Source organism: Pipistrellus kuhlii, unplaced genomic scaffold (assembly GCF_014108245.1).
Source record: "Pipistrellus kuhlii isolate mPipKuh1 unplaced genomic scaffold, mPipKuh1.p scaffold_m20_p_2, whole genome shotgun sequence".
Taxonomy (NCBI): Eukaryota; Metazoa; Chordata; class Mammalia; order Chiroptera; family Vespertilionidae; genus Pipistrellus; species Pipistrellus kuhlii.
In genome coordinates, this window is record NW_023425515.1 from 83,897,493 (window position 1) to 83,921,692 (window position 24,200).

The 24,200-nt window shown below is 36.9% G+C and overlaps 1 protein-coding gene across 2 annotated transcripts in view; it reads left to right on the forward strand.

Moving 5' to 3' along the window:
• Positions 1-24,200, forward strand: part of GBE1 (1,4-alpha-glucan branching enzyme 1) — a 285,247-nt gene that overhangs the window by 82,930 nt on the left and 178,117 nt on the right. For both annotated transcript variants that reach the window (XM_045584062.1, XM_036444398.2), the window contains exon 3: positions 8,000-8,112. In XM_045584062.1, coding sequence (XP_045440018.1) covers positions 8,000-8,112 — 113 coding nt within the window. The remainder of the gene's footprint in view (positions 1-7,999; positions 8,113-24,200) is intronic.

The window sequence follows — 24,200 nt, forward strand, 5'->3', positions numbered from 1 at the left end:
AATTTAAACTTTATAATTGTTTTTTCATTAAATATTTTTATATTGACACTATTCCCTTGGCCTTCACCACTCTGTTGCCATGTCCATGATATATGCATATATGGTATGTTCTTTAGTTAATCCCTTCACCTCCTTTACACAGTCACCCCCATACCTTTCCCCTCTGGCATCTGCCAGTCTGTTCCATGCATCTAGTTCCATTTTATTTGTCAGTTTATTTTGTTCATTAGATTAACATATAAATGAGGTAATGTTGTATTAGTCTTTCTCTGCCTGGTTTATTTCTCTTAGCATAATACTCTCCAGGTCCATCTATGCTGTTGCAAAGGGTAAGAGTTTCTTCTTTTTTAAAGCTGAATAGTATTCCATTGTGTAAATGTACCATATCATTTTTAGCCTCTCATCTACTGATGGATACTTGGGATGTTTCCAGATCTTGGCTATTGTAAATAATGCTGCAGTGACCATAGGGATGCATATATTCTTTCTGATTGGTGTTTTGGCATTCTTTGGATATATTTCCAGAAGTGGGACTGGTGGGACAAAAGGCAGTTACATTTTAAATTTTTTGAGAAAACCTCATACTGTCTTCCACAGTGGCTGCACCAGTCTGCATGCCCACCAGCAGGCAGGAGGGTTCTCTTTTCTACACATCCTTGCTAGCACTTGTTGTTTGTTGAATTATTGATAACTAGAGGCCTGATGCATGAAGATTTGTGCAAGAATGGGTCTTCCTTCCCCTGGCTGCCGGCACTGCCTTTGCTCTGGCCTGGAGCCACCTTTGCACCTTCCCACACTGCCCAGGGACCCAGAGTGGGTGGAGTGGTGTGGAACGCCTGTGTCTTTGCAAGTGTCCCACCCCATCAGCTTGGTGCTTGTGTATGCAAATTAGCGTACCAACTTTGTTGGGCTAATTTGCATACTCATTCCTGATTGGCTGGTGGGCGTCACGAAGGTACAGCTAATTTGCATCTTTCTCTTTTATTAGTGTAGATAACTATTCTATAGGTGTGAAGTGACACCTCATTTTCTTTTAGTGTTTAAATTATCAAAGTTTCCCCTCACATTAATATATTCAAATTTCTTAATATCTCAGAATCTGTTCTATAATCTTTACCACACTGGTAAAATTCTAAATTTTAAATTTCGCATGAGTAATATTTACCTTAAATCATTATTAATGATATTTTCTATCTCAGAATTTCTTTGACCTATTGATTTAGAGCATTATTTGGTAGTCTGTAAATTAATTTAATCTAGAAAATTACTCACAAAGCCATGAGTAGAGAACCCCGGAGCACACTGACTGACAAGGCAGTTGTTTCTGAAGTATAATGCCTAATCCAGTAGCATGAACATCACTTGGAAATTTGTTAGAAATGCAGATTGATCCTGGCCACTTTTCTCCGTGGTTAGAGCATTGTCCCACGCATAGAAGGGTTACAGGTTCGATTCCCAGGCTAGGGCACATACCTGGGGTTGCAGGTTTGTTCCCCATTCTCTCAGTTGGGGTACATTTGGGAAACAACCAATTGATGTATGTACCTATTATATCTATCTATCTATCTATCTATCTATCTATCTATCTATCATCTATCATCTATGTATCTATCATCTAACTCTCCCCTCCCTCCCTCCTTGCCACTATATCTGAAAGCAATACAAAAATATCCTCCTGTGAGAATAAGAAAAAAGAAAGAAATACAGATTATTAGGCCACACCACAGATCTGTTGAATCCAGTGCTCTGAGGGTAGGGTACAGTACTCTGTTTTAGTAAGTTCAGGAGATTCTGATTTGCACAAAAGTTTGCATCACTGAACTACAGGACTCTCCCTGTGTTCTGTGCTTCATAGAGAAGCAAATAATTGTCATATGTGGTGGGTGTTATTTTTGGTTCTCTCTTAAGGCCTACATAGAGATACAAACTATTTCTATTAAGTACTTAATTAAAATTATTTCTATTTTGTGTACTTGGGATATAAATCATACAAGATTAAAACGAAAGAAAAAAGAGTAATCTAAAATTATGTTCTTTAGATCTATTCTGCTGTGACTTAGAATCATTTGTTATTGTTGTTATTAATTATTATCACTTTATTTTCAGTTATTTTAGGAATAAATTCTCATGACTTACTTTGTAGGACATAAATTTCCCTAAAATTTGTCTTTCAGCTTTTATTATTTGCCTTCTCTTTTCTAAATTACATTTTATTACAAAAAAACAACAACACTTCAACTTTACTATTTTTATACCAACCATCTGATGTTTAATTTTTGTTCACTTTTAATTATGTACTTTAATCATTGGCTCCTGTAATCATATCTAGCTATTATTTAATGATATAGGTCCTTCTTTCTTAACTGTTTAATGTTAAGTTTATAAGACAGGACCAAATCAAATGATTCTTTTTTCTGGTAATTTCATTTCTGGGCCTTAGATACATGTATCCTATGGATAAGAACTCAATCTTATTAGCTATTTTTTTTGAAAACCATTTTAGCAAGAAATTGGAAAAAATATTTCATATATGATAGAAGTGGGTTAATATACATGTTTCAAATGATAGAAGTGGGTTAACATATATATTTTTGCCAGAAATCGAACATTGTCACTACTAGTTAAATGTGAAAAGGGAATCCGGAAGACTGGTCAATCTTAATCTCTCTGAATGGTGGGTGCTATTAACTCATTGTTTAATTGAGACTTTGGTAGTTAAAGCAACTTTCACCTGTTAATCATATGTAAATTCTTGCTGATTGTCTATTAATGGAATTTCCTGGCTAAATAATATGGGTGTTTCCCATACCCTCAATAAAAGAGATAGCAAAGGCCAGAGCAGTGAGTAGTCCTCCCCCTAGAGGTGGACTCCGCCTGGCCCCCATTTTCCCAAATTAACTCTTTTCTAGCCTCTTTTCATTTGTGTGTGGCCTTCTCCAGAACAGGGAACCCTGAAGAAGAACCCTGAACCATGTGGGAAGTGATAAGGGATCCCACAATTTCAAATGGAAAGAAGTAACACTAACAAGAGTGAGGGAAATTTAAAGCTGAAAAGGGGTTGGAGAAAGAGTCAGAGAGATGAAAGGCTCTGGTTATTTGCTGAAGAGTGATTTACTTGGATAAAAAATTGTCTAATGCAAAAATCTTGTTTCATGCATATTTGCCTGGACAAACACAATAAATCTTTAGCATATTCTACATTACTCCTAATGGTTGGTAGAAGGGACTTTCTTTTGGGGCATATGTGAAGGTTTTCTATATTTTGCTTTTAAGGCTAAGGTTTGGCAAGAAAAATCTACCTGTAGTAAAGCCAACAGCTGAATTACCGTGAGGAAGAGAGATGGTAATAAAATGGCCTCTTGAAGATGATAATTTTTTTTTTTTTTTTTTTTCAGTATAGAATCAGTAAGCTTTAGGATATTTAGATCTATAAGATATTATAAAAAGAAAATGTTTCAGTTAACATATTTTTCTTTATATAGATCTAATACTTTTTAAAATAGATTTAAAACTTAAGTGACTGCAAGCTGAAAAACTAATTCAGCTGATATTAAAAAGTAATTTTTCAGAGCACATTTATTTTTATAGTACTGGTAACAGCTTTTAAATAAATTGATGTATGTAAATTTCCCATATAATTGAGGTTTCACTTTAAAACTAACAAATTCTTATTTACTATTGAATTTTAGTGTATCCTGTATTACTATATTTAGTACCGTATTTTTCGGACCATAAGATGCACTTTTTTCCCCCAGAAGTGGGGGGAAAAAGTCCCTGCGTCTTATGGTCCAAATATAGCCTACACATATACTTTAAAAAAAAAGTTTTTTTACTTGCCCGGCTCTGTGTGGTCTCTGTGTGCTTGCCCGCCTCTAAAATGGTTCTAAATGCTGCTGTTTACTTTACAGGGTTGATTACATGCGTTTATGACTGTGATGTTGGGTTTTAATGCACATAAAATATTTTAGGACACTATTTGTTTCAGAATCTTTTTTTCTTCATTTCCCTTCTCTAAAAACTGGTGCGTCTTATGGTCTGGTGCGTCTTATCGTCCGAAAAATACGGTACTAATTTTGATGGACTGTTATTTAAGTTAACATTTTTTGAGCTGTGGGTATTGGTCTGAATGCTAATTTTTGCTTTGAATTGAGCAGGGCCTGCATTAAGCATTCAATATATATTTAATGAGTGAATGAATGAACTAATGAACTGTACTCTTTATTTTCATATCTAACAAATCAGGAACCGATCTGCTGCTTGTCTTAATGTGATTAAGTGATTCGCTTAAAAATAGTTTCAGTACATTTATAGTGTTTCAAGACTCAGATATTCATAGGTCTGTGGGATCTCCTTTCACATCCCACGTGGTTCAGGGTCCCAGTGCAGGGTTCTAGTTCTGGAGAAGAGCCCCACACAAATGAAAAGAGACTAGAAGAGATTTAATTTAGTGATATGTGGGGCCAGGTGGTAGTCCAACTCTAGTGGGAGAACTACCCACTGCTCTGGCCCTGCCATCCCCTTTTATTGAGGCTATGGGGAAAACACCCATAGTGCTTAGGCAGGAAATAACAGAAATTTACAAAGGACAAACAGTGCGGGCTACTTCAGCTAACAATGTCCCAACTAAAGGTAAGTGGTTAGAGCAATTAATGTTGTTGACAGCCTTCCTGGCTTCCTGTCCTTATCTCTCTATTAGTGAAACAGTAATTGGTTTTCGGCATAAGTCAAGTTTCTTTTTTCTCTCTCTAGGCCTTAAGTTCTTTACTTTGGTAAAGGGATGTTATACCATCAATAGTTGAGATATATTTGGGAAAGGAGAGTATAATAACAGCCTGTTGATCTGTTCCTGAAGATAGAGTGACTTTAGACATTTTCACATTGTCTTCATGATGGGATGTAGAGAAATATTTAGAAGGACCGTTATTGAAATGAAATGTTTCTTAAGGTGATCAGATTTTAACATTGGTAAAGCGGGACACCATTGAATGGGGGTGGGGGGTGGAGTTCTTGATTAAAAATTTGGTCTATATGGAGCAACAACATTTTTCATAGAACGCAAAAATAGTATTGCAATATATTTTTTAAAATGTCAACGTAAGTACAATTTACAAATATAATAAATAAAAAATATGTATAGTATTATTTTATTCTTTAGCATATTTCTCATTTGAGTGAAAATTTTTTTTTTAGTAGATTGCTGTCGTTGTTTAAAAGGTCATGAAATTTTTCACAACAATTTGTTAAATTATATTTTACAAATAAAATGGCTTTCAAAGTCTCAACACTTTATTATGATTTTTCTGATGTCCACATTTTATTTACCATAGAAAAAATGCGTTCCGTCACAGCATTAGTTCCTGGTAAGGACAGCACTTTTTCCACAATTCTAACTGATCAACAATGCAAACTTTGATAAGCAGTTCTCGATAATCAGTTCTCAACAATTATTTGTTATTATTAAAGGTTAACATTATAAGATTATCAAAAATAATATAAAACTCATATCTTGACTAAATAGCCACATGGCCGCCAAAAACCGTATATTCCCTTCCCATACTTCTGCCGTTCCCTAGCTTGTCGTGCATTCTTTCCAAAAATCAGGACTTTTTTAATTATTAGAATCAGAGGTATGGAAGGGGAGTGAACTGACGATTCTCAGGGAAAAGGTGAGTGGGGGATGCGGGAAGAGACTGAACATAAACTGTGCACCTATGGATGAGGACAATGTGGGGTGGGGAAAGGGCAGAGGGTGGGGTGGGAACCTGGTGGAGGGGAGCAATGGAGGAGGGGAAAATGAAGAACATTTGTAATAATATGAACAATAAAGATTTATTTTAAAAAATAAAATGCAGTGGGGCGCGGAACAAATTGTTAAAAATCGGGACTGTCCCGCAAAAAGCGGGATGTCTGGTCATCTTAGTTTAGAGCCCCATGGGGACATGCTTTCAATCTCACTCTTTTGTTTTGTCTGCCAATTCTGTGCTTCCTGTGGGATACTTAGGAAGCTCTGACAGGAACTGTCCTCTGCTTGAAGTTCCAATTGATCCCCACATATTTATCCACAGTTTTATCTGTCTCTTCAGGACCTGGCTGCCAATTAAGAGGGGACAATCTGCCATGTTAAATGGGTTTGTTAGCTGCATGGGGCCCAGAAACCTTCCCCTGTTCCCAGGGCTTCACCTCTGCCCAGGTTTTCCTGCTAGTCAGCTGTTAATCTTAGTTACTCAGAAGTCTGTTTCTTAAAGGGCTTTAGCTGGGGAAGTGGCTCTTTGACACACAGGGAACATGGTGGGTGTGCTTCCCTGTCCCAGAGCAGTCTTCTGCGAGTGGCCTAAATATTGCTCTGTCCTCTGCTGACAGAGATCCTTTCGTGGAGACCAGTGGGGTCATTGGAAACCTGGAGTATTTGTCAGCTCTCCTGTAGGGGGATGTCCCAGTCTGGTTCCCAGGACAGTGGGTCGGAAGAGTCTTCCCCCCATCCACTCGCTCAGGCTCCTGAGACTGTTCAAAGTGGTAGGCTTGGCCTCTGCTTTTGTTTCCTCTGAAAAGTTGGAATTGCAGGGTGTTTCAAGCCGGGCGCCTGAGAGTGGGGCAGGCTGTATTACCTAGGGTGGATTTTTTTCTTTTCCTGTCCTGTGGCTACTAGAGAGTGGGGGAAGGGAGAATGGCCATTTTGGTTTTAGAGCCTTTGAACAAATGCTCCTGGCTCCCGCTTTTCCTTGTCTCCCTCAAGGTTTCCCACCCCAGCCTCTCCTCAAGCACTGTGGCTCTCTCCCCCACTGGCTCTGGTCTACTGGCTCTAGATTCCCCTGCAGCCAGCAGCCCTGCTGCCTTTCACAGCTGGGTATTTCACGGGACAGGGCTCTGGTACTTTGGGTTGTGGAACTACAGCCTTTATAAATCATGGAAACAGGAAGTCAGTGGGACTCTTTCCCCTCCCCATGTGGGAGTCTGTAAGTGTTCTTCAATAATCCTCCACCTTTGCTATACCACCTTCTGTCTGTGGATCTCTTCTCCGACTCTGGTGGACAAAGAATCCGGGATCCAGTCCAAAAATTCTCTATCAGGATGAGATCTTCACCACAAATGAAGTGCAGAGCAGGAGAAATTGAGAGCTACCCTAGTTAAAGCCCCAAGTCCCAGGCTGGGAGGAATCTAAATTTCCCCTGAAACTTTCCGACTAGGCTGAGATCGCCAGCTGCTGCTGCTCCGGAGCCAAGAGGGCACCCTCTTGCCTGTCATATCTAAACATTAATCTGTTACAGTGATTCTTTGGCATATCCTTAGGTCCAGACTCATTTGTTTATCCCCATAAGGATAACCAGCCCCACTTGATAATGGTGTGTCCTTTGTTCACTGATTTTAATGCCACCTCCATTATATAGGTTACTGTGTGTGCCTGAGTCTGTTGTTGCTCAATTTGACTTTGTTCCAGGATCTTTAACCTGTCTTTCCTTTGCCCTCTATTGTTTATTACCTCTGCCTTTCTTGCTTCAGGCATTTCTTTAGATTTTAACTCAGTTCTGTCACATGCTTGTGACTTTGAGTAAATGTAATAGGATTTTGAGGGTTTTTTTTCATCATTTTTTTCTACCATAACAGGTATCTTATCTAATTGCCTAGAATGTTTTTCTGTTTTTTTTTTGTTGTTTTTTTTTTCTACCATATTATCTCTCTTTGTTGATGGTATTTCTTTAAGAAGTGCCCACTGTTTTCCTTTACATTCCATTTATTAATAGAAGGATTAGAGTTGAAAGTATAATGGAAAATGTTATAATCTTTAATATTAAGATGCAAAAGCCAAAGTTTTAAATACATTTTAAAAATAAATTAAGAATAACTTTTTCTAAATTGCTAGTAACAATTTTTGATTAACACCTTGTTATACTTAATAATTTTTAGGCAGTTTGATTTGGTACAAGTAGGTATGCTTTACTTGAAGTTCATTAAATATCAGTTTAATCATGATATTGTTAACCTTTCTTCTTTCATATTTTAGATGATTGGAATCCATTTTCATACCCATTTAAAAAACTGGAGTATGGGAAATGGGAGCTGTATATACCGCCCAAGCAGGACAAATCTCTGATACCTCATGGATCCAAATTAAAGGTACTTCTCCTTCCCTCCCCCTTGTTTTTATTTGAATTTATTTATTTTTAATCCAGTGTGCAAAGTTTGATTTAAAATATGGTAATGTAAACCGATGCATGCATTGGTGGGAGAAACAATTTAAATGTTCCAGTAGAGGAAATTTAAGAGAGGGGTATCCACAAATTTGAATGTGTTAGATTATAACTGTTTGGTTGGAAAGGTACCAAACTTAGTTGTGTTACCAACTTTGGAAACTTTGTATATAGAGTGATTGAATCATTGTAAAAAATTAGCTTTAGAAAGCAGAAACTGTAATTGAAAAGTGAAAGCTGTCTTCAAAGCAGCAAATGCAGAGAGAATTTTTACCTGTAAGGAAACTTTTGATAGAATTGATTTTATGAGCCACATGAATGCAGGATGCGATCTGGACATGTGCAGTTTGGGACACGCTTTTTCTGGTTCTCCCCTTTCTAGGCTTTGAGATGGGGATTCTTGTTTCTCTTGTTCTGTGGTAGGGCCACCTGAGCTCCTTGTGTACTCCTTTGCTATTAGCTGGCCATGGAGTCCCCTCACAGTCTGCAGAGCCCACAAGGCCTCTATGGCCTCCTCTACGGGAGGTCTAGGGATGATGGGTCCCAAAGTCTGGGTTACACATTTAAGCATTTGATTATATAACAAGTTACCGTATTTTTCGGACCATAAGACGCACCGGACCATAAGACGCACCAGTTTTTAGAGAAGGGAAATGAAGAAAAAAGATTCTGAAACAAATAGTGTCCTAAAATATTTTATGTGCATTAAAACCCAACATCACAGTCATAAACACATGTAATCAACCATGTAAAGTAAACAGCAGCATTTAGAACCATTTTAGAGCCGGGCAAGCACACAGAGACCACACAGAGCCGGGCAAGTAAAAAAACCTTTTTTTTAAAGTATATGTGTAGGCTATATTTGGACCATAAGATGCAGGGACTTTTCCCCCCCACTTCTGGGGGGAAAAAAGTGCGTCTTATGGTCCGAAAAATACGGTACCTAAATCCTTGGACATTTACTTGATTTTACTTATATAATCATGTAATATTTCTATGTCCCTTGTTTCGCTTTCCCTTCCATAGATAATCAATAGCATTCATAGCATTTATTATGATAAATCCTGTGACTGAAGCATTATTCTTATTGGTATTTGTTATTGACCAACATTAATTCAATGTTAATTAAAGTATATTTAAAATCAATATGGATTTCACGTTTGTTTATGCAGGGGATTTTTTTTTTTTTTTTTTTTTTTTTTTTTACAAATAATGAAATTATAAGTGTATCTGAAAACTTCTGAAACATTGTCACACATAATATATTGTAGTTATCTGAATAGCATATTGTCTAGAATAAAGAGACATTTTGATATGGGCAGCCAAGGTTCTTTTTAATCTGTAGTGAAAAGGAGAAAAATTAACTTAAGTATACAATAAGAGGGATTTAAGTTTAATATAAATAATCCCTTTTGCAGGTTAGTATAAGATCCACAAGAGCAGGGGCCTTTGGTCTTTTGTTTGCTGATACTTCCGTGTATCCTCCATCCCCGGAGTGTGTCTGGCACAGAGTAGGCACACAGAAGTTTTATTGAATGTTAAAGCATTTTTAGATCCAGTCTTTTCAGGAATAAACCAAGTAGCTTGATTTTTCTATGGTTTATAAAGCCCGATTTTATGGAACTAGTGAGGCAAAGCAACTATTTCAGTACCACTGGTCTCATTGTCACTTTAGGTCTTATGGCCATTTTTGTTTATTTGTTTTTTTAAGAACTAAACTTACTAATTCTTAAAAGTGCTTAAATTACAAAATTTTATGAGCTCTGACACCATTACTACTTTTTGCATTACATAGTGAATGAATTAATTTTGTATGATGTTTTTACATATGGGGGATAATAATTACTGGGAATGAATGGTTATTGATATATATTTGGAATAATGGTAGGCATATGCCTCTCCCATATGACCTCAAATATTTTACACTTTCTGCTACGGTCTGCTATGGTGTTTCCCCAAGCCCCGTGCCCACTTTTTATGTTGAAATCCTAGTGCCTGATACGATGGTACTAGTAGCTGAAGCTTTGGGAGGTGAATAGTCCCTGATGACAAAGCCCTCATGAATTGGTTTCTAGTGCTTTTCAAAAAAGGATTCAGAAAGATCCACAGCCCTTTCCTCCAGGTGAAGATGCTTTAAGAAGTCTGTGACCCAGAAGAGGTCCTTCACTTAACCATGCTGGTAGCGCATCTCAGATTCCCATCCCCCAGAATTGTGGCAAATCCATTTCTGTGTTCACGAGCACCCCGTATGTGGTATTTGGTTATGGAAGCCCCAAAAGACTAATGTGATTTCTATACTATGCTGTGAACTATGCTTTTTATCCAGAATTTATTTTACTCTGTGAAATACAATAATCAGATAAGAAATAAATGTGGCTTTTAAATTTTCTCTTGGCTTTAAAAATCTGTGTTTAATGGCAAAGACATGTTAAACAAGTATGATATGGATTGTTGTGTAATCTGTCTTCATTATTTTATGCTCTAAAATTTTCTGTGAAGATAACAGGAAATTTAGCCACAAAATATTTGTAGTGTTTAGATGTTTCAAATGTTGATTAAACATTTAGATGCTATTATAATGTTAATATGGTGATATTTTTTACTTGTGGGGACGGTACATCATGCTTTCTATGGGTTAAATTATACAAATCCACAAACTGAGGTTTTTGGCCTTTCAATCTGAAGTTGTCTCTAGGTTGATTATCATGGTAATTAAAAATCTTGTTTTAAATTATATTTGACAATTTATTTCACTCCACAAAGGATTGACCTTTATAATTCACTTGAGACTGTGTCTCTTATGAATTATCTGGTAACCAGTTAGCAAAAAAGAAACATTAACATCTTTGAAATAACAGCTTTGCTTTCTCTGCAAAACACCTGGTCTTCTCCATTGAACACTTTGAAAGATGATACCTAACTGCTTCTAGAGTCATCTAAATGTCTCTTCTCTATGTTTATTACATTTTTCTTAACCCTCACCTGAGGATATGTTTGCATTTATTTTTTTTAGAGAGGGAGGGAGGGAGGAGGAGGAGGAGGAGGAGGAGGAGGAGGAGGAGGAGGAGGAGGAGAGAGAGAGAGAGAGAGAGAGAGAGAGAGAGAGAGAGAGAGAGAGAGAGAGAGAGAGAGAGAGAGAGAGAGAGAGAGAGAGAGAGAAGAGAGAGAAAGAGAAAGTAAGTTAGATCCATGTGAGAGAAATATCATTTGGTCACCTCCCATACATGCCCCAACCAGGGATTGAACCCATAATTTTTGTATGTGCTCTGATTGGAAATCAAACCCCAGGTCCTTTCGTGCAGAGGACAATGCTCCAACCAAGTGAGCCACACTAGCCAAGGGCTCTTTGCAATTTTTTTTTTTTTTTTTAGTGAGTTTACCAAACAGAAAAATAAAATAATATTATAAGGTAAATTAAACATTCAAAGCTTTAAAGATATAAGGAAAGAGTAAAATACTATGTTTCTGAAGGATAATTAGGCATATATTAGTCATGTATTTAATACTTTTTCTTCTAAATGCATAGACAAACTAATTTATGTAAAGGTATTTATTGTTCACTTTTAAAAATATATACACCTTAACGTAAATGAAAAAAACACCACCTCAGTTGTTTCATTGAAATTTGACAAAATTATTGAGTGTGTGTTATATGTCAGGTGCTATCCTTTATGTATGATGCTTGTACTAAATTGTAATATATGTGTAGGGGGTGAACTTGTTTTAAAAATAAAGAGGAAAACATGAGATAGCAGTTTATTCATTCTGTGATGAATGGGAAGTAACAGAGGGATAGCATCCTTTCAGAACACTGATTATTTCTTGCTTGTCATGTCTTTACGTATTATTATATGTGATAAAGATTTTCTTCTCCATGACCCACAGAAAATTATTTACTCACTTCATCTGTACCTGGTTCAACTTAATCAGTCTCTAAAATCCCAAAACATCTAATTTGAGGACGAATGCATAGTTAGAATTAGATGCACTTTTTCTTACCACAGAGATTATAATTCTTTGTGTTTGTAAAATATAATTTGAATATCAATGAACCTAAATAACATAGTAGGAAATGGTCTTCCTCTGCAGATAAGAGAAAAGGCTTGCTAATTGATTCATTTTCTTTTCTTCTGAAGCTCTCCAGAATATTGATAGGAAACACAACATAAATTTGTGAATTTCCAAAGCAGACTACTTGCCAGTGTGCAGAGTAACTAACTCTGTTTGCCTAGAGCAGTGGTCGGCAAACTGTGGCTCGTGAGCCACATGAGGCTCATAAGCCTCAGTTTGCTGCTCTGTTGCCTAATGAGTTTGCTGACCACTGGCCTAGAGGAAGGATGAAATAGAAAGTGGGAGAGTTGCATTATATTTTGAACTTGCTCTACATTTTTTCCTTCCTTCCTTCCTTCCTTCCTTCCTTCCTTCCTTCCTTCCTTCCTTCCTTCCTTCCTTCCTTCCTTCCTTCCTTTAAAAAAAAAATATATGTGTATATATATATATATTTTTTTTTTTTTAATTTTTTTATTGATTTTTTTACAGAGAGGAAGGGAGATAGATAGAGAGCTAGAAATGTCAATGAAAGAGAAACATCAACCAGTTGCCTCTTGCACACCCCCTACCAGGGATGAGCCCGCAACCAACGCACATGCCCTTGACCGGAATTGAACCTGGGACCCTTCAGTCCGCAGACCGATGCTCTACCACTGAGCCAAACCGGTTTCGGCTCTTTCTTTCTTTTTTAAAAAAAATAAAATATTTTATTGATTTTTTACAGAGAGGAAGAGAGAGGGATAGAGAGTTAGAAACATTGATGAGAGAGAATCATCAATCAGCTGCTTCTTGCACACCCCCTACAGGGGATGTGCCGCAACCAAGGTACATGCCCTTGACTGGAAGAGAGGAACAGGCAAGGTAATCTATTGCTAAGCAATCCAGACACTGAGGGCTCTAGCCACCTGGCCCCTACCTGGATCCTTCTTATCTAAAGTAAGGTGGGTACCCTAGGATTCTTTCCTGGAGCAGGCCTTTCTGTCTCAGTTTCTTAGGCAAGAAAGGGGAAGGGTCAAAGGTGCTTTCTGAGTCATTTGTTTCTTAAAAAGTAGCTTAAAATCAATATCTCCAAAGGCATAGTTTTAGGGTAGCTTCACTGGTCAGTTTGACTTACATTGATTGATTTATAAAGGTGTCAGATGTATGAGTAAACTAAACAAAATTGTGAATTTATTTCAGGAAATTTTACTCTGAAAAGATTGTAAAGCAACACAATTACTAAATTTGACAGATATTCATTTTTGCTTTTTCTTAAATCCTGCATTATTTATTACCTGAAAAAACCCTCAATTATTTTTAATAATGACCAATGTATTCTTTAACCTGTGCTTTCTTCAGGACATTGACCCTTAATGATCTCATTTTCTTCAAACAAATACTCATACTCTTGAAGAGCATTTATGTGGTATTGTGATTTATAATAAACTAGAAGCTCGAGGCACAAAGATTTGTGCTAGAATGGGCTTTCCTTTCCCTGGCTGCGGGCACTGCCTTTCCACTCTAGCCCAGCCGCTTTCTGCTCAGGCTTCTTTCTGCTCCAGCCCTGCCTTCCCACGCTCAGAGACCTGGGGTGGGGCAGAAAGCCTGTATCCTCGCCATTGGGCAGGTGTTTTGCCCCATGTACTTCCATGTACTTTTGCTTATCACTCCTGATTAGCTGGTGGCATAGCGGAGATACAGTCAATGTACATGTTTGTCTATTATTAGGTAAGATGTTTATTTGGTCTTTTACCCCATTCCTGACGTGGAGCTCCTAAAACCCTTGGAATATCCTAAGTGGTGAGAGAACAAAGGTGCCTTTTTTATGTTACTGAGGTGGCCTTTGGAAATCACCTAAGTTCGGGTGCTAGAGAGAACCAGCCATATGATCAGTGGAGTCAGAACATTTTCCCCCACCCCTGGACTTCAGGACCAGAAGATAAAGCAAATTTCCAAAGGCCAGTGATTTATTCATGCATGCCTATGTAAGGAAGCTTTCATAACAACCAAAAGATTGCTGTTTGAAGAGCTACTGTGTGGTGAGCAGGGAGATGGGAGAATGGAATGCTCAGAGAGATTATGGAAGCTCCCTGCCCTTTCCATGTACTTTGCTCTACTCACCTTTTCCATCTGGCTGTTTCTGAGTTATCTGCACTTTCAGTAAACTAGGGACCTAGTCAGTAGAATGTTTTGCTAAGTTCTGTGAGCCACTCTAGCAAATTGATGGAGCCCAAGGACAGGTTGTTGGACCCACCAATCTCTAGCCTTCTGTCAGGAGCACAGGTAGATAGTGTCACTATTGGGTTGAATTATAGGACATCTAGCTGAAATTGGGTGTCAGAGCTTTTTTATATGAAAGTGCTGAAGTCTTCTATTTTTAATTAATAAAAATTACTCACTGTTAACGGACCCTAAAGTTGCTCTTCTTTCTCTTATTTGGTAAGATTTCTAGAAAGAAGAACTTACTGTCAGATACATTTTTTTTCTTCTTCTATATCCTCATTTCCCATCATTGTCTTCCATCTGCCTGTTCTGATTTAATAAAATCAAGTAGTACAAATTACTTGATGATGGGTGATTTCATTCAAGAACTATGAATGAAGCAATAAATATCTTACCATTATGAATTATCTGCATCACATATTCTTATAAGTATTTCACATAAACACCTAAGTGAGTTCCACAGTGTTATGGCCTATAATAGGATTTCAGTATTCTGCAGTTCCTGCGTGGTCATTTCTAGTTATGCCACGTGTAAAAATAACAACCTCTTGCTATGTACCACCTGCCAAGTCAAACTTGTCAGAAATCACTGTTTTCTGCAACTCACTTGTTAGCACTTTGTTTTCCTATGGCACATTCTATAGAAGTTCTTTGAGCAGTGCCTTGAGACCTTATGTAGTTCAAAGTTTGTCTAGGATTTAATATTATTATAGGTAGCTAGTTTCAAAGTTGTTTACTCTTAGCATGTTGAAGACATCACAACAATTTTGTCTTATATCCAGTGTTGCTGATAAAAATCCTAATTATTTGATTCTTACTCCTTTGCTCATAATTGGCCTGTTCTCTTGATAGTCACTTGTGTTTTCTCTTTATCCCGATGTTCTAAAAATTTTACTACCATCTGCCCTAATATAGGGTTTTATTTCTTACTAGTTTCCTAAAGTGGTCTTATTCTCATAACTGGCTCTCATTTTTCCCTAGTCCATCTTCATATTATAGCTATCATTTTAAGATCTCAAACCCGCTCATATTATTCTTCTGCTTTAAATCCTTTGTGATGAGCTCTCCACACCCCTGGTTTGATTATCACCAGGGTTTTTAAACTGTGTATTAAGAAGCTGACCTGGCTAGTTTGCAGATTCCCTTTCACTCTCTTGAAATAGGAAATCCTTTTTCTGTTCTATAATTGGGCTCCTGTGTATGATTGTATCTAAATAACAATTTCTCCATTTTAAAATAATTGAACAACATTGGCCTCTGTGCTGAAATCCATGCATCTTAGCTTGTCATACAAAGCCATCCATGCCCTGGCCTCTGGACTCTTTTCTAGCTTTGCTTTTTATTATCCTTGTCTCACTCAGTCCCGACTCCCATAATGAAGTACCAGAGGCTAGGTGGTTAATAAACAGCAGACATTTATTCTCACAGTGCTGAAGGCTGAAGTCTAAAATCGGGGTGAGTTTAGAGGAGGCCTAGTGAGGAACTTCAGCTGATTACAAACCGCTAACTTTTCATTGTATTTTTCCTGGCTCAGAGCAGAGATGAAGCCAGCTCTCTCCAGACAGAAGGCTCCACCTCATGACCTCATTTAATCCTAATTATTTCCCATAGGCCTTACCTCCTAATACCTTTTCAATGGGGGTAGGGGTCACAAACTTTCAGTCCATAACAATTCAGTATGTTATTCACACTGAATTACTTGCAGTTTCTCAAATACTATCTGGTCATATCTAGGCAAATGAAAAGACAACATTCATTTTACATGGAGCAGTTTTCCCTGTTTTTTATAGACTGGCATACTCCTGGACTTTGATATAGAGCTTATGTTTTATTTATTTCTGGTGAAGTTTTCCATAATTTCAAATTCGAGTTTCTATTTACCAACAACTCCTGCTAAAAACGTCTCTGGAGCCTGTTCCCTCCTTACTTATGAAGATGATATGTGCTTTAGACTAAACTTTTTGAGGATAGGGACAGTGTCTCAGTAATCTTTGTGTCCTTGGGACCTAGTAATTTTGATTAATAGAATCTAGTTAATAAGTGTTTGCTGCATCAATGAAATTGATGGGGCCATCAGATAAGTGCATTTGCCACTGCTGGAAATATTTTTGCATATCCATATTATACAGAAAGTGAAATAAATTTATAAAGCTGTGTATTCATAATTTTAAATTATATTCTTTGAGTTCAGGCATTTGAGACCAACAGAATTGCTATCTATAGGGGGAATACTGTTGATGTCAGAGTAAAAATAAATATTAGTTTGGAAATTGCAGCTCATTTTAATGAGTCTTAAGCATTTTGTGTTACTCTTAATAAAAAGATCCTTATGAGTTACTGTATAGAAAACTTAATGGAAGAGAAAGTTTGGTTTTCTCATGAAGATTTGAAAAGCTTATTTTTATCTTATGGTTTCCATTTTTCTCTTGTCTGTCAGAAAACCTAAAATTAAGCTACTTGTAACTTTGCTATAACCATCCTACTCATGAGTTCTGTGCCATTATCTTGCCTCCTTGCCCTCTGGCCCTTCTCTCCTTCTGACCATTTTTATTCAAACTAGTTTTTCTTTTTCATTTTATTTATGAATAATTGCATTAAATTTTGAAAATCATAAGCTGCCATTTTTTGGGGAAGAAGAATATGAATTAAATACATAAAACTTCAAATAAAGGCTTCTAATTATTTCAAATTAAGATTGACATTTGTTTTATAATTTCTTTACATCACATATATAGATGGACAGTGCTTAATTCTTTTTTCCTTGTAGTTTGGAACCAGTTAGTTAGGAGACTACTAGTATAAAGTGGGCTTACTATGGAATGTGCAAGAGGTTAGAATATTTAGTCATTTAGGGTGAGTACCAGAGAGGGAGAATAGTCCAGTTTTGGGGTGATGTCACTCTTATCCAAAATTAATAGTTAGGAGTTGTTTTTCTCCAGGTGAAGAACATATCATCTCTGTTCCAGACATTTCCTTATCGAAAACTTATTCTAACTTTGAAAAATCCTCACTTTTGACACAACGAAGTAGAAATCTGTTACTGTTACAATATCTGTACCTATTTTATTCAAGGTAAAATAAATTATGGTGAAAAAGAAATAGTTCAGTAGGAGTAAGCCTGATTTTTGTGCATGGCATTATCCACAGCAGGGCTCAGGGTGAGGAAAGGAAGCCCTGCAGAAAGTAGGAGGTTGTTGGGGTGATACCAATGGCAATATAGGAATAGCTTTCAGAAGTCATTATCAATTAACAGCTAATGGGTAGCTTTCTTTGAAAGCTCATTTATAATTGCGTGCGGATAGATGAAATTCAAACACAAAGGGAATTCAATATTATCATTAATTTTGACTCTGTTTAACGGATGATTTCTGGGCACCACAGCAGCCTTCCTAATTTGGCTGTGTGTGATGAAGAAACTAATCATACTCAGCTCAGAGAACAATAACATACGTTTTCCCAGAAAGGTCACCTTGAGAAATAAGCAATACGGACAAGGAAAAAAAAAATCCCCAGAAACCTGTTGAACCCCTCTTGTTTCTCTATTTTCTTTACTTTAAACATGCAGGTTGCATAAATAACTTATAATTTATAATGTGCATTGAACAATTTTGCAGAATTTTTAGCATAAACTTGGCCAATGGTTTATGCTAAAAATTGTGGCTCTTTAACCCCTTGAGTGTGGCTCTTCCACAAAACCAGGTACCCTAATTAAGTTAATGACAATCTACCTACCTGTATAGTTTAAGTTTAAAAAATTTGGCTCTTAAAAGAAATTTCCATTGTTGTACTGTTGATATTTGGCTCTGTTGATTAATGAGTTTGCTGGCCACTGAACTAGGCTATAAGTATCAGATTTGTTTCTTTTTATTGTTTCCTTTTATTATTTTATAGCCCTTCTGTGTCCTATGTACCGGTTTAAACACTTTATGGATAATAACTGAATTGGTCCTCCTAACACCCTATCAAGCAGGTCCTATTATTACCATCCCATTTTTCAGATGAGGAAATAGAGGCATACTGATTATATAACTTGTTTACTAGTGATAGTTGGTAGAGCTGGGATTCAAATCCAGGACATCTACCTATAGAGATTGTGTTCTTAACCATTATGCTATGTTGCTGTAATTTTTAGTTTACTTTACATTCCTGTGATTTCTTAATAACACTGCAAAATATGGCCATTGGCTAACATGATAAACCTTTGCAAATCCTAACATGACTTGTTTTCTATCTAGCAACTAGTAATGACAGTGATAAACTTGGGGAAAACAGAAAATAATTGGTATATTTTAATTGTTAGGGATAGTCAATATAACACATGTAAAAAGTATATATATTTACATGCATATGTGTAAATACATACAAATACAACCTATATAACATTTCAAGTTTGATACTTCATAGAATCTTAATTACTAGTAGATGACATTATTTCTTATGATATCAATGTGAGGACAGTTTACAGTAAGAATCCTCAAAGGAGACTATGCACACATATTGATACCATTTGATCTCATGATATTGCTAATCACACACACACACACACATATACAGTTAACTTATAGCTATGTAAACCAGAACATTAAAAGGTATATTTTCATTTTAGTAGACTAGTCCCTATGCCTAGTGTGCAAATACTTTCACCTTTTTTTTTTAAACTGCTGCATAGTATTCCATGGTATAAATGTACCATAGCTTTTTTATCCAGTCATCTACTGATAGGCACTTGGACTGTTTGCAGAATTTAGCTATTGAAAACTGTGCTTCTCTGAACAGAGGGGTTCATACATTCTTTCTGATTGGTGTTTCGGGTTTCTTAGGATATATTTCTAGAAGTGAGGTCACTGGATCAAGTGGCAGTTCCATTTTTAATTTTTTTGAGGAAACTCCATACTTCTTTCCATAATGGTTGCACTAATCTGCATTCCTACCAGCAGTGTACTAGGGTCCCCTTTTCTCTATCTCTTCACCAGCATTTGTCATTTGTTGAGTTGTTGATGGCAGCCATTCTGACAAGTGTGAGGTGAATCTCTCTGATGATTTAAATTTGAATCTCTCTGATGATTAGTGATTTTGAGCATTTTTCCATGTGTCTCTTGGCCTTTTGTATGTACACCAACTTATACTATACATAAGAATAAACTAAAAATGGATAAAAGCTTTAAATATACCTCAATAAGTGGTAAAGCCATAAAAATCCTAGAAGAAACCATAGGCAGCAAAATCTCAGACATGTCTCATAGCAATGTGTTTACTGATACATCTCATCGGGCAGAGGAAACTAAGGAGAAACTAAACAAATGGGACTATATTAAAATAAAAAGCTTCTGCACAACAAAAGAAACAATCAACAAAATGAAAAGGGAGCTCACTGCATGGGAGAACATATTTGCCAATGATAACTCTGAGAAGAGGTTAATTTCCAAAATATATAAGGAACTCTTACAACTTAACAAAAGAAAGACAAACAATATAATTAAAAAGTGGGCAAAGGACCTAAATAGACACTTTGCCAAAGTAAACATACTGAAGGCCAAGATACAATATAAGTATTTTAAACAAGACAGATGGTTTGTTTCTCTATGAAGTAAAAGATCATGTTAGTAGGGGCTTATGGATTGGCTATGTCTGCTCTGTGTATATGTTCAAAACAGTTTCTTCACATTCTGTTGCTCCTTTTTTTTAATGTTTATTGTTCAGATTATTACAGATGTTCCTATTTTTCACCCCACAGCTCACCTTTACCCCATTCCCACCCAACACCAGGCCTTTGCCCCCAACTGTCCTCATCCATAGGTGTAAGATCTTTGTCCAATCTCTTCCCACATCCCTAAACCCACCATTTCCCCCTTCCCCAAGAATTGTCATTCTGCTCCATTTCCATGCCTCTGATTCTATTACATTCACCAGTCTATTCTATTCATCAGATTTTTTATTCATTTGATTTTTAGATTTACTTGTTGATAAATATGTATTTTTTGTTACTTTGTTGCTCATACTTTTTCTTCTTCTTTGTCTTCATTTTCGTCTTCTAGAATATCATTCAGCATTTCATATAATACAGGTTTGGTGTTGATGAACTCTAGCTTTTTCTTGTCTGTGAATCTCTTTATGTGACCTTCAATTCTAAATGATGGTTTTACTGGGTAATGTAATCTTGATTGTGGGTTCTTGCTATTCATCACTTTGAATATTTCTTGTCACTCTCTTCTTGCCTACATAGTTCTTGTTGAGAAATAATCTAACAGTCATATGGGTACTCTCTTATAGGTAACTAATTGTTTTTCTTTTGATGCTTTTAATATTCTCTCTTTGTCTTTTGCCCTTGACATTTTAATTATAATGTGTCTTAGTGTGGTCCTCTTTGGATTCCTGTTGTTTGGGGTTCTCTGTACTTCCTAGACTTGTAACTCTATTTCATTCACCAGGTAGGGGAAGTTTTCTGTCATTATTTCTTAAAATTGGTTTTCAATATCTTGCTCTCTCTCTTCTTCTGGAACCCCCATAATTCAGATGATGACATGCTTGAAGTTGTCCTAGAGGCTCCTTACACTATCTTCAACTTTTTGGATTATTTTTTTCTTTTTTCTCTTCTGGTTGACTGTTTTTTGCTTCTTCGTGATTCAAATCTTTGACTTGATTCTTGGGATCCTTTATTCCACTGTTGAATTTCTCTCTATTACTTTTATTTCAGTCATGTATGCTTAATTTCTGTCTGGTCCTTTTCTATTTATTTTGGCTTTCTCACCAAGATCCTTGAAGGTCCTCCTAAGTTTCTTGGAGGTTTCTGTAGTAACTTTATAACCATGGTTTTGAACTCAATATCAAGCATTTTGCTTTCTTCCATTACTTTCATTAGTGACATGTTACTTGTCTCTGCATTTTGGCTGATTTCCTGTGTTTATTTCTACGTATTCAGGAGCTGCTAAGTCTCTTTGAGTTAATAGAGTTGTCTTGTGTATAGAGCCCTGTGGCTCAGCTTCCCCAATTACCTGAGATGAACAATCTTGGTCACCCCTTTGTGGGCTGTGTGCACAGTTTTGTTGTAGTTGAGCCTTGATTGCTGTTCATATCACTGGGAGGAATTGACCTCCAGATCAATTGGCTGTGAGAACCATCTGTGTCTACAGTGGAAGAGCTGCTGTGCAGGAGACATCCTTATGGCTAAGGACTTACTTCTGTGGAGCTTCGGTGCCCACTGAGTCTGCCCCTTGAGTGTGTCTCTTATGTATATAAAGAGTTATAATCTGTTATGGTCTCACATTGACCCTGGGTCTACTGGCTCTTGGATCTCCAAGGAGGTGCAAAGTTAGTCAGCCACTGCCTGGGGCCACCCAGCAGGAGCTTCAGAGAGATCTGAAGATTCCTCCTCTTTGTATCCCATTTGGAAGTGCCCAGATGAGGCCCAGTTGTGAAGCACAGCAGCTGCTGCTGCAGGCCTTGGGCCTTCTTTTGTTAGCTTTGGGACTTCCTGACCCAGCTGCTGCCTGTTTGATAAGTTTTAGGCTAAGACAGGCCATTCATATGCAAAACCACTGTACACAGCTTGGATGGGGTTGTAAATAGGATGGAGTGGGGTCTCAGAGTATCTCCACGGTGGAGCAAACAGCAATGGCTTCTAGTCAACCCTGCACTGGAGAGGTCCCAGTGCAAGAACAATGACTGCTGTGAGCATCTCTGTCTGAAAGAAAGCCACCCTTCTATTTCTGCCCTGGTACCAGAAAGTCTAGCTTCTCCCTGTATGTGTCTGAGTCCCCCAGATTCTCGCCTGGAACTGGAGTTCAGAGCAAGTGGGAGCTTGTGTCTCCCTGCCGATTAAAAAAGCACACCCGGGGGCCAGCCCATTCCACACCTCTTCATCTCTTCCCAGTCTCAGTGTGCTTTCTTCTTTACCCCTCTGGTTGTAGAACTTCCACTCAGCCAGCTTTCCCACGGTTCTGGATGATAGTTATTCTGTCTTTTAGTTGTAATTTTTTTTGTGGTTGTGAGATGCAGCAAGTACTGGTGTTTACCTATGCTGCCATCTTGGTTCCGGGGTCTCCATCCTATTGTTCTCTTATCATCAAGTGTTTATCCACAAAATAAACAGTGCTCACCATCTCTCTATGTATCCTGCAGAAAGAGAAGATGAAAATGACATCAAATAATTCCCTTTTAAGGACATTAATACATACTTTTGGCCAGATCTTAGTCACATTTGCCATCCTATTCATGAGGAATGTTGGGAATTGTGGTTTTTGCTTAGGACCATTTGTCTTGCTAAAATTCAACAGGTTCTGTATTTTTAAAAGAAAAAAAAGGGGGGGGGTGTTGATTTTGAAAAACAACCAGCACTTATTTTCATAGTCATTTAAAAGGAAATTTTAAAGGAAATATAAGAATTAACCTTGTGCTAGAAACTTATTTTACTAGCATATACTTCTGAGATCAACTGTAACTAATCTGTCTTTATATTATTTGTTGCTATGCTCTAGAAACACATTATTTTAAAAAGTCTCATACATTAATTCATTGTAACGTAGAAAAAGTGTTTTATTGTTAATCAAAAAGGAAATTGAAGGATATGGCTGATAAATATACACTCATACACTCAAAGATACAGCTACTATAAATAATGTATAATCATAATGGCATATTTTATATCATTGTAAACTCCAATAATAAACAGATGAAATCAAAGTAAAGTCCTAAAGAAATCTGGAGTTAATGAGCCATTATTTTATGAGGCTTAAAATTTTGCCACTTTTTGAAAGGTGTCCATGTTATCATGAAATGCCAGTTTCACTTTTAATGCTATTTTTACTTTGACAACAATGTCTGCATAAAAGAAGAGTAGAATTTGAGTGAAAACACTGCATGTACATAGAGTAGCCTGGATGTAAAAGCACACTGAGGAGAATCTGCAGCTGATAGCAACCAGGCTCTAACCTGGTTTTCTTGGATATAAAAATTGGGCAACACTAACAAAAAGTAACTGGATGGCTACAGTTGAAATACCTAAAATTTAAATTAGGGTTTAAGAAAAGTGATTTCCTTCCCATTTTAATAAGACTATATAGGTATTGGCTCTAATCATTTAATTTTTGTATGATGGTGAGCATTTTGTAATAAACATTTAATTCTTTATATTTTTAATACATTCTATAGGAACATCAGATAAAAAGGAATGTGCATGAACCAGCTTTTATCTGTAGAGTCATAACAATAATGAAAGGAATTTAAAAAAATATTTTATACAATAGTAGGAGGGCTTTAGAAAAAAGACTTTTAAAATTAGTAAGTTGGTTAAGTATTTTTAAGCCAACCATTAGTAAACTGTGTGCTCTTAAAACAATAATAGCATCAAAATTTATTTTTTCTAAAAATTATTTTAGGGTAAAATAATAAAATATGGGGAGAACAAAAGCACCTATTAAAGGGTTTAAGTTTTATCTTTGAGAGAATGTTTTAAGCAAAAACAGTTTTGGTGATTTCAGTATCCTCATGGAGATCCTTCACCATGGCGACCTCCCAGATCCTAGATCTCCCCTTTCCCTGACCTTACCCTCCTCCCACCACAGTTGGGCTAAGGTGTATGACCGCAGCTGCCCTCTGTGATGACCATACCTTAGGTGTTGTCTTTACTCATAAATGCTCTCCAGTCCCCACATCCATACCATCCACAAAACCCGTGTAACAGTGCCCTGAAACACTGGTTCTCAAACTTTAGTGTGTGTCAGAATCAACTGGCTGGCTTGTTAAAGACACACTTCAGGACGTCTG